Source organism: Strix aluco, chromosome 3 (assembly GCF_031877795.1).
Source record: "Strix aluco isolate bStrAlu1 chromosome 3, bStrAlu1.hap1, whole genome shotgun sequence".
Classification (NCBI taxonomy): Eukaryota; Metazoa; Chordata; class Aves; order Strigiformes; family Strigidae; genus Strix; species Strix aluco.
The window spans coordinates 27,245,395-27,262,330 of record NC_133933.1 but is presented as its reverse complement, the minus strand read 5'-3'; the positions used below and the strand labels follow the sequence as shown (position 1 = coordinate 27,262,330).

Here is a 16,936-nt window from a genome sequence, read left to right as displayed (position 1 = left end):
CACTACCTCTGGAGTAGAGGTAGTTAAATTCCTTTATACATCTCAAGCAAACTGTTCTTGATCAAAGCAGTTCTTACCTGGCTATGTTCCTTCCTAGCCCCAGGGCTAAACCAGTGGCTGTGGGAGAAAAAGAAAAGACAGGTTTAACAATATAACTAACAAAGCACATGCTGTCATATGACCAGTCTGTGCGTGCTTTTGGGTATTTTATTGTCTGCCAGGAAAATACAGCCTTTGGCTATGCTTTATTTTAATGGGATATTTTTATTGAACTCTCTAAGTCTGTAACAGTTTTGAAAGAACGCACCACAAATTTCACTTCTGAGTAGCTATTGGCTTTATAGGTAATTATATTTTGTCAAACAAGCTAAAATAATATATGAACGATTGTATTTTAATATACTATAATGCACGTGCTATAAATAAAAGTAATTCCATATTTAGTACTGAAGCGTTGTTACTTATTAATGATTATAGCTGAAAAGATTTTTAAGTACTGTGGACTACCTGGTAGCTGTTAATGTATTATTTCACAAACTGAGGTCTGATTTTGAATCTAAAGTAGAATTCAAAGTCTATAAATTCAGTGGCTTCATATCTCCATATAGTTGCAGAATTTTGACTATTGGCAGCCTTATTTCACAGAGATGAAAATTTGGACTAAGACATTGACATGCAGTGACAAGAACTCACAACGTGACTTTCCCTCAATAGCAGTAAAACCATATTAATACTTCACATGCACACTGTGATCACATAGAACCGAATTAACATCTGAGTGTAGCTTTAGTAAGCATTATACAAAGCTGGGGCAAATCTTGACACTTGCAAAATGAAAAGGAGAAGGAAAAAACAATTAAAACAAGGGGGATCTGAAATGACATATAATACCTACATATTACTCATGTAAGTAAGCAATCGGTTTTGGGCGAAGGATAAAATAATTCCATTCATTATAATATTGCACAAAAACCCCATCACATTATCTGCTATTATGCTTGTAAGTTCCTCCAGAAGTATAATCAAAGATTATAAGCTTAACCTAGTCATGCTTTTTCTGAAGTAGTTAAATTCAATGCAATTCACTCTAATTTTTTCCTCACGGCAGCCACATGATGACACTAAAATTTTTACTTTAATTGACTGAAAAGCAGCAGATTCCATGAAATTGTCTGGTATAAGTTACTCATTTTTTTTAAAGTCACAAATCTGAAAGTTGTGTGGCTTTTTGTCACTCACTTTTTGTGACTTTGCTGATGAACAGTCAACCCTCTCATTCTTGCATACAAGACCAGCTGTCACCAAAACCTACATACCGCTAACTCGTTTTCTACTTTTAAGGTAGTGAAAGAAAAGAAGTTGGAAATGAAAAAAAGAATGAAAGCAATAAAGTTAAAAGTATACTCTGAGATAAGGTAGACATTTATATATTTTGGACATGAAACATTCATCAACTGTATCAAATAGTTCAAAATCTGAGGAAAACAAGGAGGTTGCATGACACACAACTTTGAGGTTGGCAGTGGATGAAAAGAAAAACCATCACATTTGCAAGGGACCCAACAAACAAGGTCACAAACATCCAGAAGCTGATGAAAATGAGAAATATAAGGGGTTAGATCTAAATTCCACATAGATGAGTGGCTTGTCTCTGACCAGTGTCAACAGCAAACACTCAAGGAGGAGCAGCAAACTGGGGTATCCTCCTCCACATAAACTCTGCCGATTTGGGGCAAATCAGTGGATTACAAACTAATTTATTAGTGAAATTTATTTCTATTGAAAAAATATATCAAAGTAATTTGAATGCATTTCATAGTTAGACATTAAAAACCCTTCACAAAGAGTAAGGCCTCTTGTAATGAGAAAGTGATATTCACATCACACTGATTTTTATGATTTTGTCCATTCAATTAATCAGTGTTATTTGTTTGCTTGTTTATTTTAACAAAATAAACAAAAGTCAAACCCATAAAATACCAGTTGAATTACTTTAGGGTAGAAATATCTTATGAAATTACAACCTCTTTATTTAACACACACATTCGCAAGTTATGGTGTCCAGCAGAAGTGGATTAGTAGCATAACTCAGTTGGTACTGAGGATCAGATGTTTGTAGTAGATGTCCTTTGGCAAGTTTTGTTTTAAACTGTGGATGCTATATCTAGTAGCAGGTAGAACATATAAAAGTATCCCCAAAAATATTATTTTCTAATCACCTGTGTCTGTCTTTTAGATTTCTGATTTGGAAAATACAGGAAAATTTAATCTTCTTACTGGAACTATTCAGAAGAGATAACCAAAAAATAATGCTGCTAAATGTTGTCAGCTGAACAGAGTAAGAGTTTACAGTAATGATACACTAGAGTAACTAGATGAACTGAATGACATTCCCTACTTACATGTGTCTGAACAATTAATTCAATGTGTTTTTGTGGAATTTATGATAACCTTCTTCCTCACATGACACATCAAGTGTAAGATTCAAAGATGAGTTCCCTGTTTATTTTCATACATTCAAGCTTGGCATTTCTGAATTTCCCTTTGGAGAAAAATAAAGCAGGTCTTTTTAAATAACCCATATGTGGTATCTAGTCTTAAAAGTGTTGTGTTTTAGGAAAACATATACTTAGCAAGTTAATAAAAAGACATTACAAAGCACTGAACTTCATGTTTCCTTAAGCAACTTGAAATGAATTACAAAGGATTATAAATACTATTATTAAATAAAGACCATTGTGTAATGGAGCTGAGACTCTCTTATCACGTATTTGTACAGTTGTAAAATGTGGCTTTGGGATAGAGGTACTACTGTAAAGCAAACAATGATAAAGAGTTATAATTCCCATCAGCTACACTTACTCATGGTGAAGAGAATCCTGGGATAAGTGAACTGTTTTCCTGCTACCGCCTGGTCCTGGAGTTATCTATGGAAAAAAGTAGGAAAAAAGTCTTTGAATAATGGAGCAGAATATGCACACAGCGATTGTTTATTAAGAAAACACATCACAAATACTAAATACAAGAGACAGTACACTAGATCCAGTAAATGCAATTAGCAATATCTGCAATTTCTAAGTAAAGTCTGAGTGCAGGAAGTGCTATACAAGATTTACCAAAATCCTTTATGTATAATTTTGATTGGATGTCAGTGTCAGACATTTAGAGATGTCAGGGGCCTATGTTACTTTTGAAAAGTCCATGAACCACTTTATCTCCAAAAAATTAAAGTTAGATGTTTTGAAAAATAATCTTCAACATACTATCCTTTACATTTACTAAAACACACTCCCAACCTTTGTATCCTAACACAAAACTTTCAAAATTCAAGTTGTTGTGAAATAGAAAGCAAAGGTAAAATAATTTTTACCACACTGTACTGTAGTCCTTGTCTAATGTTTTACATACACTGAAACCAAAAATACATAATATCATCAATTTAATAATGATCTCAAGAATGCATGGTAGCACATGCAGACTTTTGCAGATGATGATATTCTGGTATTGATCAAAAATAAAGCTGTTTGAATACATTCTTATTTCTAGAATCTGCTTGATTTGTCTGCACATGTAGATAGGTAAAAGCAGAAAAACAAGAGACCACCTGATGAAACTCATTATTGAAGAACCAGAGCAGAAGGCAAACTATTCCTGTTGGAAAGAATGCAGGAAAAAATTTTCAGCTCCTTGGAGATAGTTTTATAGTCAGTAGACGACCAGAGGTGGGAATGAAGTCAGATGTTCTGCCAGTTTTGAAAGGAGACCACAAAAACTCAATGATAATGCATTTATATGGCTCAGGCTTGTCAAAAGTACATAAGCAGAAGATTCACAGATAAAAGCAGCCTACTCTTTATTAAAAGAGCAATGCGCTTAACTTTTCAAGATAAATATCCCTATTCATCTGGTGTCACGATGGAGAAAAGCCAGGGCGGTCGGAGCTTCTAGTCTGGAAAACTTTCAAAGAACACTCGCTGAATAATTTGAAAGCTCCATGTGGTTGGTGTTTGACCAAATGTTTCTCTGACCTGAAGAATGATGTCACTTGGGGTTGAACTGAGAAACCCTACAGTGTTGTCACATTTCTGGCTAATCGTGATTGAAAAGAATTGGTAATACGTAACCACAGAAAAATCTATGCAAACATACAAATCCCTAGTAGGGGAAATCATGGCAGCCACATGGGAGAACAGCACCTACTGCTTTACCTGCATTTTGAATTTACTGTTTTACTAGACTTACATGGCCTTACATAGCCACATGATAATAAAACAGTGACCAAATGTTACTTCTGCAATGTCATAATTCACCTAATAATAAGAGCAAGAAATGTAAATTAACAAAGACCCAGAAATATCAACAAGTATTTAATATGTAATTTCAAAATTTTAAGATTAATAACTAAACTGTTACTTTAACACTATAGGTAAACATGTAGCTCAGCTCTTGAGAGTTACGTCCTGCATTAATCTCAAAATGAAGTTTTCATGCTATTCCAGTGGGTATCCCTGGAATACAGTAATCCATTTTCTACACTGTGGCTATAAGAAAAGCCAACTGTGCCTATGTCATGCTTTGTTAGAGGTTCATGATCACATTATCTCATGGTGGACCTGACACTTTTATTCAGTTTACAGTATGTTCTGTGTACAGGCAACTTATTTCCTTTGCCAGGGCTGCTGACAACCTTTTCCACACTATATTAATCTTGTTTACAGACTTTATCTTGGTACAAATATCAGAAAACTGAACTTTTTATCTCAGGGAGAAAATAAACAACATGTTGACAGAAGCAAAAGCTATTTTCTGGACTAAAATTGGTTGTTTACCTGCAGCCATACTTATGGAAACAAGTTTAAGTTTCCATCTTACTCAAAATACATAATCTGAAATTTAATAATGAAATGGAAATTTCAAGAAAAATCACTTGATAAATTGCCAGTTTTAAAATAATAAATAAACCACAGAAGTATGTTCTTCCACTAATTTATATAAGAATGTGAACTTGCTTAGAATAGTTACAACTGATCACAAAGTACACTGCTGAGGTTTTTCTTGCACACCCCAGATAGCTTCAATTACCAAGCAGCCACAGAATATTTATAAAACTGAACTCAAAATGCATACACAGAGATCTTTGCATAAAACTGAAAGTTGATTATTGTAAGATTCACAATATGTTAATGCAAATTAATTCCTATTTGTAAAACTTATCTGGGGTGTAAAAAGCCAAAAGAAAACCTATTGCCCATCTTCACCTGCTAACTTACTATTAGAAAAATCTACTCCAAAAATCTGCTGAATCTCCATGGAGGAGAATGCCAGTTTTTCCAGAAAGTAGCAACAGATTGCAGGACACTAAAATAAAAACAAATACCCTCTCAACTCTTTAGATCCTTTATTCATGCAAAAAAATGCATAGTTATCTAGAATTGGTTTAGGTGACGAAATCCCAGTGCACAAGAAGAAATCAGGGGATAAAGTAACTACTAACTTTCCATTGGGTAACTAAGAACAAACAGCACTGAAGGTTTGCACAACTACTTTTTTTTTTTTTTTTGCAATTGAATGTATGCGAGTGTGCATGTCTGAGTGCACATGTGTGTATCAGGCAATCAGAATTGCTGTGATGGGAGTGTTTAGGAGACTGACACATCAGGCCTGTTTTAAACTAAGCTCATTCATTAACATCGCTCTTCTTGGTAATGGTCAATTCTTACACACTATTAAACATCCTCCTTATGTACAGAAGAGTGTTAGTTTTTAACACTTGTATGCTAAATTAGCTGCAAGTACACAATATCATAGAGCTGATACTGTATAGTTCGCACTGATGGCTATGGTCCTTGGTGGTTCTTAGCCACAGGGGTCAAGGTGACCAGGACTGAGCCATCTGAGGAAAGACATTGGAAATGAAGTGGGCTTGTCTTCCTTCTCATCAAATTATCCTTGTTTATGTCTGAAGTCTTTATGTTACTGTTCCCTTCAAAAAAGTGAGGGAGAGGGTGGGTGCCTTCTCTTTTTTTGTTACAAACACTTGAGACACGGGCAAATTAAATGCAATCTGAAAAAGCACATTTTGATAATGCTCAACAAGTGCTGTAGACTACTTTTGCCACATGATTTACAGGAAAAAAAATGCTGCAGATTTTTTTCTAATAATATAAATATAGTAATATTTTTTCAAATCTTTTGATGGATAAACTTTTGGAAAAAATGCCATGGCACACTTTAAAGTTCATACACAACATGAACAGAACTCTGGCTTCAAAAGTTACTTCCTATGAGACAATAAAATGCCTAGGAAATGCCCAATAACCACTTCCAAGCCTTTTAGCAGTATATTTAACAGTCTGTGTTTCTAGAAGTCAAGCTGCTCCATAACCAAACATAATCATGTTCACACTGCAACTTAGGTAACTACAACTAATATAACAAGTGTAAGTATTTCTAACCATTTCCTCTAATTAAGGATAGCAGCTTTTAAAAAACTTCGTAGATGTAGCAAATGACTAGGAATGATGTCCTAGAGGATGAGGAACAATATCGACCTTCAGAAAGTACAAAAGAAATATCATGTGTCTTCACACAGCTCACCTGTGTTGCGATCTGTACTGTCACTTAGTTGCATAAAGCAGCAAAATAAGCAGGAGTGTTGAAGGTTAAACTTTTAGAACAATGTAGCAATATTATGCTTAGGTCAAGAAAAATGTTCTTTGTATATGTTAAAGCCAAAGGCATCCCTAATCAGAAGAACAAGTAGATAGCCTTCTTTGAGCAAGGACATCCTGAAGCCATTAGACCTTGAAGAGGGTACACTGCCAACTTGGCAATCAAACTCAAGATCCATGTATCCTTAGTTGAACTACCCTCATTATAATACTAACAATCACGCCTATAGGTCAAGATAGCCCAGGTGAAGACCCTTCCCCTGAGCATGCACAGCAGAAGTATAATGTCAGCAGTATAATAATGGTATGTAAATTACTAACCAATCATTGTAGAGAGGATGGACTTGGAAAATTACTAACTCTGCAAGTTTTGTGTAGAAATATAGCATGAAAAGTCCTATTGGTGTGCTTCATTTGTGGGAAACCACCAAGAACCTAGGCTTGCGCAACCCTAAAATAAATAAGCAATGTCTCTCCTGAGTGTGTGATTATTGACCTATTGCACACTGGGCGACAAATCCTTTTTGCGGACAACAGGAATGTAAAGGGAAATTATCAAAACCTTTGAGCCTTCTTCCTTCTCATTTCCTCCTGTGCAAAGTCTCTCCAGCAACATATTGCACAAGAGATACTATAATCTACAGTTGATATAACTGTTTCAATATGAATAATGTTTAGTCTCATCTTTGGAACTCTTAATTTCTTCTGGCTACAAGTCCTTTTACTGTTGCTTGAGTAAGATGACAAGGTGGTAGCTGCATACTGTTTACAGAGTCCCTGAAACACAGGTACTCCAACTCAGAGACAAAGTACTCCTCCTGTTTTGCAAAGATTGTTTTGCCTGAGAAATCATGACCTATACTGATGGACACAGTAATATGGAAAAGTATTCAAGACTGAGGGGTTTTGCCTCAAACAACATCGTATAGTGCTGCCTGAGATATTACATACAATAAACCTCAGAAGTGATATATGGAAAGATAGAGGATTTCACTCTGCAGAAATAGTGTTGAGCACAGCAGCTGTTAAACTTAAATAATAATAATATAAGATGAAGTTTTTCAGTTGGAAGGGACCTACAATGACCACCTAGTCCAACTGCCTCACCAATTCAGGGCTGACCAAAAGTTAAAGCATGTTGTCAAGAGCATTACCCAAATGTTTCAAACACTGTCAGGCTTGGGGCATCGACCACCTCTCTAGGAAGCCTGTTCCTGTGTCTGACCATCCTCTCGGTAAAGAGATGCTTCCTAGTGTCCAGCCTAAACCTCCCCTGCAGTTTTGAACCATTCCCATGTGTCCTATCACTGGATACCAGGGAAAAGAGCTCAGCACCTCCTTCTCCCTCCTCAGGAAGCTGTAGAGAGCAATGAGGTTGTCCCTCAGCCTCCTTTTCTCCACACTAGACAAGTCCAAAGTGCTTAGCAGCTCCTCATAGGAGGTACCTTCCAGCCCTGTCACAGCTTTGTTGTCCTCCTCTGGATTAGCTTTATGTTTGGACTTATCTTACAGGTCTTTTCCAATCTATTTGACTCTATGATGTGTTTAAAGAATCCACATAAATTATTATGGAAGTACTTGTCTTGAATACTTAAATTAGTCATCACCGTGTGTCACATTCATAGCATGCAAACCCAGTAAAATTTCAGCAAAATTTTGCTGAACAATAGTTACACAAATGAGCTAACCACTTTTCTAAATGAAAGGATAGATCCTTTTTTCCCCCTCTATAAATTAACTGCTATGATCAACTATAGATTAACACATGTAAAAATTAATTAGATTAACCAAACCTTCTAAACTCCAGAAGACACTTTTTTTCTGGGTTCACATATTTATTGTATCTTTTCCTAAAAACATGATGAATACAATTTGAAAAATTCAAAAGCAAATCCAATTTTCTCAGGCAGGAGTTTCTGCAAAACAAGTTGTCCAAAACAAAATGCAACTAAGATCAAATCCTAGTCACGGGATTTTGCAGTGGAAATTACAGTATCACAATGGCACTTCCATAATTCACATATCTGTAATTGTCAATTTATAGGAAATGAAATCAAAGTATATCAAGAGAAGAAATAGAGAAAAATCTATTCTCTACATTTTATGGTACTGATTAAGAGCAATTATTATTTCCAGCATCAATTTATTATCACTCATTTTATACCTCTTCTTCACAAGAAGTATTGGAAAGCACCTACACTAAACGAAACTCTGGATTTAAAATACATCTTTACAAAAAAAATATAGATAAAAATTCTTTGTCCTGGAGCAATACAGAAAACTAAGAAAATAAAAACAGCTTTTACAGCATACGTTACTGAATCATTGCCATAACCCTAGCTTGACATTACCATTACATTTTTATTCCCACTACAAGCACACTCTTGCTGAAGGGCCCAAACTGACCATTCCAGAGAAGCATCTCTTTAACGTACAGATGACCTTTAAGTGATGCTCAAACTCTACAAAGTCTTCATGAAGACATGGTTCACTGGCAGAATAGTTCTGTGCCAGTTTCTTAGTACTCTAGTTATAATTCTTTAAAATTGACCTCTTACTAACATAATGTGGCAAAAATCAATGGATCATTGCCATTCTGCTTGCAAATTATATGCAAGTGGTATGAAAGAAGAAAAACCTCAAGAAAAATAGGTCAAAAGACGTGGACTTTAATCCCAAAGTAAACACACACCTCCCTGTACATGATTTATTGTTTTCTCTTAAAAAAAGGAAGAAATGAGAGCTACGCACCCTAGATAAAATGAGAATCGGTACATTTCTTGGAGTTAAAGAATATGCTCCAGCTCCCCAATCTCTCTAGTGATTTCACACACTGTTAAGAGTTTTCCTTACATTTCTTTTCACACAACTGATCAAAATACCTCTATCTCTTCATATACAGTTTTCAACTGAATGATTAACAGATAGAAAAGAAAAACTGTGGTATCAGAGATTAAAAGAAAAGTCCACTATTGAACACAGCTCCTTCACAGAAAGATGGAAAATTTAAATCTCACGTATAAAAGCAAAACAGGGAATTTCTTTGTAAATCTTTGCTATTACACAGTTTTTCTCTGCTGCTTTTAAGACAAAACCTGAATTTGAAATTAAATAACTATAAACTTAAAACAAAAAAGACTTTTTTTAGAAAGAGACTGGCCTGGGTGTAAGGGGTTTTGTTTGTTTGTTTTAAATGGTAACACTAGCAGAAAATATCACAGACCATGTTTTGTCCTAAAACTTTGTCAACGGGACAAGCTTTCATATCCTCTAGAATAGGCAACAGGGTAAGTGTAATGATGCATTGTAATGATATACATTAGTGCATACATGCTGCCTTTACGTATGCCATATGGTAACAGTGGAGGAGCTATAAAGCAGAGAAAATAAGTACTAGTGTATAGCGTAGAAAAATTATTTGGTCTATGAAGAAAGCATCAGGTAAAGTGAAAAAGTACAAGTATCCTATCTGCAAGGAAGTCAGTAGGAGAGTTTCTTTTGAGATACCTGATATTGAATATGAAACAGTACTATGTGGCACCATTGCTCCAACAGCAGCTCACAGCACTGCAAAAAAATGGACTGATTCATAAGTCTCAAGAAGAAAATATAAACCAGATTTTTTTTTTTTAAATGAAACCAACTCCTTGTTTAAAAGGCAAATGTAAGATCCTCAGGATTGAATAAACACACCACACAGCACCTCTATTTCAATTTTTTATATTAGGAAAGTGAAGATCTTCAGGGCAGCTGCCTAAATTGTTTTGTTGCCATATCTAATACAATGGCCAAAATTTTGCTACTTCATTACTCTAAATAGCTAATATTTAACAAATTTTATTTGAATGAAACCAAATTTCCCTTAATACAAAGAGCTACTAATCAAGTGCTGCAGTAATATGTTGCATATATTAAAAAAAATCATTATTATGATATTTTAGCTGTCTTTTAGATATAAAACTTACTCTAGGGTGAAATCTTAGCTTCACTAAGTCAACAGGATTTTGATTTCAGTAGTGCTGGGACTGTATCCTTATTAGTTGAGAATTATCTAAAATGCTGAAATAATGTTTTTACTTGTAAAATTGTCATCAATAAGTGAAGTTACCCACACAGTGATATAGACCGGAGGAAGGAGCAGAGAAGTGATTAGGATACTAGCCTTGACCTGGCAGATGCAGGTTCAGTTCCTAGCTCTGCTGCAGGCTTGCTGTTCTGACCTTTGGCAAGTTGTTTTCTGCAGCTCAGTTCCTCATTTTGGAAAACCAGGAAAAATATACAAACAAGACACTCCTTTACCCTCTGAAATAATCTGTAATATTTTCTCCTTATTTCATTAAAGTAATGTAACATAATGACAGCTAAGATTGTACCAATAACAAAGGATATCATCAAAGCATTTGCTTTAAGACTGGTTGAAGTATACTACAGACAGTGATTTTTTTTTCCTACTGCCACGGGACTTATTATAGGAAACAAAAATGCCAATATTAAATGTATTTACATATATAAGCAGAATTACTCATAACAGAACTCTTTGCAGCGACAAGTCATACTATGACAGTCCTATTCTATGGCATCATAAGCTTGTTCAGAGTGGATTAAAAAACCCATGCACACAACAAACCCCCCATTTTCAAATCACTGCCCAGCTTCAGTAGCAAGCTATGAGTGGCCTCTACTGGCTGACCAAAGGCTACCTACAGAAGTCACTATGCTTTTGCTATGAGTTACAACTGTGGTTATCAAGTGTGTGATAAGCTTGTCAGTGCTAAATAATTCACTTATGCTATGGCTAAAAACAAAAGGCAAACACAAGATGAGTGATAGAACAGACAGTGGGAAAAAATGCCTTTAATATTGGCGCTCCTAAGATTTGTCAAAATATACACTGTAAATACATACATGCACAAGTCTGTTTTTCAAAAGCTGACAATGGAATTCAGCAGGATATACTGTGCTAGCTTTAAAGGTGGAAACAAACCTGAAATTCAAGTAGTTTATAATTTGTTTATATGCTATATATTTTGTATGAAGACCGAATTACTTCAATTACGGTATCAATGGTTTGATTTAGGTGCACAACTAGAAATCCTGTTGTGTCATCTGAGAAGGTATGAAACCAGAGACTACATAACTATTCTTTTCATAAATGTGCAACAAATTTGGCCTTTTCCTTATTTATAAGATTAAAAACAGTAAAATACAGAATAAAAGATTAAAAAACGGAAGTATGAAAGTGCACTTATTACCACAAAGATCATCTACAATTTCCTCAGAATACATACAAATTATATTTTTTATTAAGAAAAGGAGAATAAACCATAATTTTTTTTTTTTTTAATACAATTGTGGACAGCACAACTTGGAGACGAGAGTAAAAGCTGTTCAAAACATGGCAAAAATTACTTACTAGATTATCATGCAGTATCTGTATTCAAATAATTAAAAAAAATATTAGATAAGAAAAGAGATAGCACCAGTAGGAAGGAAGTAAATATTTTACTTAACCTTTCTTTTCTATAGGAATATTTACCTGATTTGCTATTCTCCCACATTTTAATTGCACCTTATCAAGAAGGATTATTGTCAACATGACTACCGATGCCAAAAGGGGATTGCCTTCATAAGCAGCCGTACAGTACTTACATAAGACACTGTACTCTGTGATATTTCCAGCTCCTGTTCTGAATTCTGCCCCATTTCAGAGTTCTACCTCATTTCAGAATTCAGTCCCATTATCTCCACTGCTCAAAATTGTTCACAGGGTTATCTAGCTGACATGTAAGATAACCCTCCATCTCACTAGACACCACTGGGATATGACATGCTGACCCACAGTAAGCCCTGATTATTAGCTTGAAACATACACCGTATAAATGGAGTTTCAAGCCAAATAATTTGTTTTAAAGTCTTTTAATTTTACTTATACATTAAAACTCATTTTAAACATGCTGACATCAGTTCCACCTAATCTATATAGCCATGAACATATTTAGACATGTTAATGTTAGATTTTGACTATGATCAGAAAACAGATGAAAAATACTATGACCAGGATGCAGACTGCAAGTAATGCCCTTTTATTTTCAAAACAGAAAGGGATTTTAGTTTAATAAATTATAACTAAATGAAAAAAATGGCTAGCCACTGCAATTAAATAGAATGCCCCATTGCCTGCAATGCACTGAAGCCCAGTCTTATCTCACTGAAAAAAGGCTCGCAGCAGACCAAAGTACAGTGAGGTTACATTCTTTCTGTCCCATCTTCTCCATACTACTACACTTTCAGTGACTAGGAAAGCAGTTAGGATTAACAACCCCAGACAGCGGTGAGCACAACTGATCTGCTAGGATAACTCTCCCTCTCAACTGCAGATGGTTTCCTATCATAGCACCTATAGCTCTGCATGGTCTTGAGCCAGCCAAGTTTCATTTGCACGAAAACCTCATTACCTTTCGTTTTTAAAAGGGGCACCCAAGGAGGTATATCACAGTCTAGACAACAAAAAACAGACAGTACCTAAACTATTTTCAGGAAAATGAGACAACAGGAAGACTGGGCACAAGGGAAGGCTGATAGCAGTGTACCTAAGAATTTCCCACATGAAGAAAATAATTCAGGTACCAGTAAATTTTGGTTTTAAATATTACATTTTGGTAAGATTTGGAATACCTTTCAAAATTTATACAGTTTGATCAATAACAAACCTTATGAAATTTACACATTTGAACTGCTAAAATAAAAGCATGACCTTTTGCCCTTTAGTTTAGATAACTTTTAACTAATTAGTGTCCACAAAACAATTTTTCTCCATTTCAAGTGAAATTCCCACCAGAAGGGCTTACACCACTAGTTAAACAGCAGGAAAGGCTTTAGGGGAGTTTCAGGTACAAACTTGGCCAGTTTCAGTTGTTGACAGTACTGTATGTGGATGACACTTTTTATTATTTTGAGCTTGCCCGTACATAAATGTTTTACCCTGCAAGCTGACATGACTGGTAGATTTTAGAAATCCTTCTGTATTTGCCACTTTCTCTGCCATCTGAATGTATATTTATACATTCTAATGTATAATTATAACCACTGTTTCAAATTGTAAATGCCAGGAGAGATGAACAGGATAAGCAAGCAGGAAGCTCAGAAATCAACTCTTTATTGGGCACTTTTAAGTTCAAGCTAAATTCAGGCTTAAGATTATCTATTTTTATCTTTCTCCCTAAGCAAAATGATGTAGAAATAAAACAAGTCTTAAAATATATTACAATAAATATAATTTTTCGTAGCAAGACATTCTCAAGCTTTTCCATCATCCTATCTTCAAATATCAAATGTAAATAATTCATGACTTCTATTGTAGAAAAAAATGGAAACAAGTAGGTTCTAATAGGAAAAAAAATAATCAAAAGTGGGAATTCCATTCATACATTTTAAAAGAAACTGTCAAGCTTGTTAGGTTGAATGGCAGTCCCACACTGAGATATCAACACTTGGATAAGGTAGCACTGTATTTCAAAATTTCTAACATAATACAGATACCAAAGATGTATCTTACCAAAACCTCATGAATGGACTGTGCAAAGTCACCATTAACTTTGATTTGAAGACTAAACTGTATTATCTTACTTTCAAATCCCTCCTTATCAGTAAGAGTGCTCCAAGGTTCTCTTTGTATGTTATCAAGCCCTACATAATGGAAAACATCACAGTATGCTCGAGAGAGCCCATAGATCCTTACAGTAATTTAAACTTGTAATGCATTAAAATGATAGCTATACGAAAATGATAATTCATAAAGGAAGGTGAAGCCTGTGTTCTAGGAGCAGAACACTGCTTGTATCTGCTATCCACTCCTTCAGCAAGATGAAATATCATTGCTATGTTTTGTCCTATGTTTTTCAGGGCACACAACATACTTCCTGAAAGTTTTATGCTATATTGTTAAAACAGTGGATGTTTCTGGACTTATGCTGTCAAGTTAATCTTACTCTACAAACAGTGTTTCTGTCAGAAAGTTGTGTTTAGCATGTGAAAAACTTTTGCTCTTTTAAAATTTAAAGCTATGTACAGAAAACAGTTTCACCATTGGCTAGACAAGTGTGTGTGTAACTGTGACTCTGGCTGCCTCTGTTGCAAGACGGAAATCAGGGCACTGCTCATTTACAGGCTCTTCTGTTCCTGGGATTAACATGGGGAAAAGACAATTAACTTTCCCTTAATGTCTCTAGTGGCATCAATTTTATTCTTCTGGCCACAACCATGAGAATAGGTTTTGGTCTCTATGCAACACATTAGCTGCCTTGGGCTTCTGAAATTCTTGATAAAACCACGTGCAAGCAACTTTTGGTTACCAAAAGCATATCCTCTACTCACAAAGCATCACTGTAGAAATAAGGACAAGAGGAGTAACGAGTTTGTTGGTTCCTGACTAGACAGGCAATCAAGAAACGAACACTCTTCTCTCTGTTACAAGTGTTTAATGTGTTACAGGACACAGAGAGCAACATTATTTTTCAGACACGAAGCTGTAAAGCACATTTTGCCAGGTCCTGCAGAAGACTGACTGTCCACCTACCTTATGGTAGACACCATACATCACAGAATTATGGCCTGTGGTTATCAGCAACTCCTTCCAAAATGCCAAGGGAATTCTAAGTTGCCCTTGGAGAGTGAGAATGTTATTTTCCCTGTTATTAAGAGAGGAAAAAAATTCAGAAGACAAAGAGTGGGTCTTTGTCACAGAGAAGATCTTGAATCAAATACCGATATTTTCCATTTATATGGGTATGTTTATCTGGAAACACCTAGAGCTAACTTAGTCCCTAATAAAGACAAATTACCCAAAAAGTTTACAACTTGTATAGGTGCATGACATGAGTCACCAAGACAATGTCCAAGACAAGAAGATGGAAGGAGGAGAGCACTGACCTGCAAATAAATTGTGTCCAGCTATTTATGAGTGACAGCCTTGGTGCTACAAATTTCTACATGTCCAGAAGTTTTTAGAGACTATCTGTGGTACAATCTGACGCTCTACAAGATGCAAACTTCACTTTCAGTCAAGGGAAGTATTTTTACTACCAGTATAAAAAATAAGCATTATCCTATGGGATGCTGGAATACAAATTTTAGTTTGGGAAGGAAGGAAGAGGAAAATGAGCCAGAATGAAAGCAGAAGGTACTGTGTGTAAAGATCACCATAAAAAAATATGGTATTTGGAAAAGCACACCTTCACAGAAATCTAGAGTAAGATAAAAACTAAGAGACTGTTGAAAGATAATAGCAACTATCCCTTTAAAATATGATGCTTGGGGAACTCTTTGAATCTCTTTGCTTTGTTCAAGGCTCAAAGACATCAAGTTAATATAACCTGATTCATCTTCTCTCCCATCCCCAAGACAGTTGAGTAAATACCACCAACACAAAGCCTTGCTGAACTCACTACCTGCCGTTCAAGTTGGTTGTGGTACAATCCTGGGCACAGTTTATAAAGTGAGTTACTAAGTTTGCGTTTCATTTGCTGCCAGTGCCTATCTGTGATGTTTGCTCACTAACTGCAAGTTTCAGGATCAGTACCTTTTCTTTAGCTACTGAAGTAATACTATGCTGATGGACTACTCCATTTCCTACCAAATACCTAAAGACTTTACACACTACTGGAATGGAGGCTGAACTGAGGGCTGAATTATTAGGCCTGGTTTGGTTTGCAGGCATGTTTAACACTAGAAAGCATGGTAGGCTCCCAACTATTGATAAGATGCTCAGATTTCTCCTAGAAAAATTAAAATTTCTGGTCAAGAGAAAGCTCCATCTATTTAGTCATTAACTGGACACCAGAGGTTAAATATTGCATTCCACACAGTTAACTGGAAAATGTGAGTTTAAGAAGAGTTATAGAAAATAAACAGCTCAAGTTATGAGGAAAAAAAATAAACATACCTGTAACTTATCAGAATCTCTTATGAAATTGCATTTGATGGCAGCATTCAAGAAATTGCATATATTGTCAGAAAGCACTGTTGTATATATAATACCCTCCACAGCATGAAGTTGTGCAGGTGGCCAAGAAGAAAAATATATAGAAACTGCCATTTGAATTTGGCATTACGACCTGCAGATATTCAAGTAGCACAAAACAAAATACATTGAGTTTTTAAAAATTATTTTTAAAATCATAAACATATGGTGATATATTAATTAGGAGGACTGCTGTTGGCAAGAAATAGATGCTCACTGGAAAGGTGACATAAGTGCCATGAAATAT

At 35.4% G+C, this 16,936-nt stretch overlaps 1 protein-coding gene across 1 annotated transcript in view; it reads right to left on the bottom strand.

The window, feature by feature from the left end:
* GPATCH2 (G-patch domain containing 2) overlaps window positions 1-16,936 on the bottom strand; it is a 126,342-nt gene that overhangs the window by 35,952 nt on the left and 73,454 nt on the right. The window contains exons 6-7 of the mRNA XM_074817896.1: window positions 2,863-2,927; window positions 78-117 (exon numbers count right to left, since the gene is read on the bottom strand). Coding sequence (XP_074673997.1) covers window positions 78-117; window positions 2,863-2,927 — 105 coding nt within the window. The remainder of the gene's footprint in view (window positions 1-77; window positions 118-2,862; window positions 2,928-16,936) is intronic.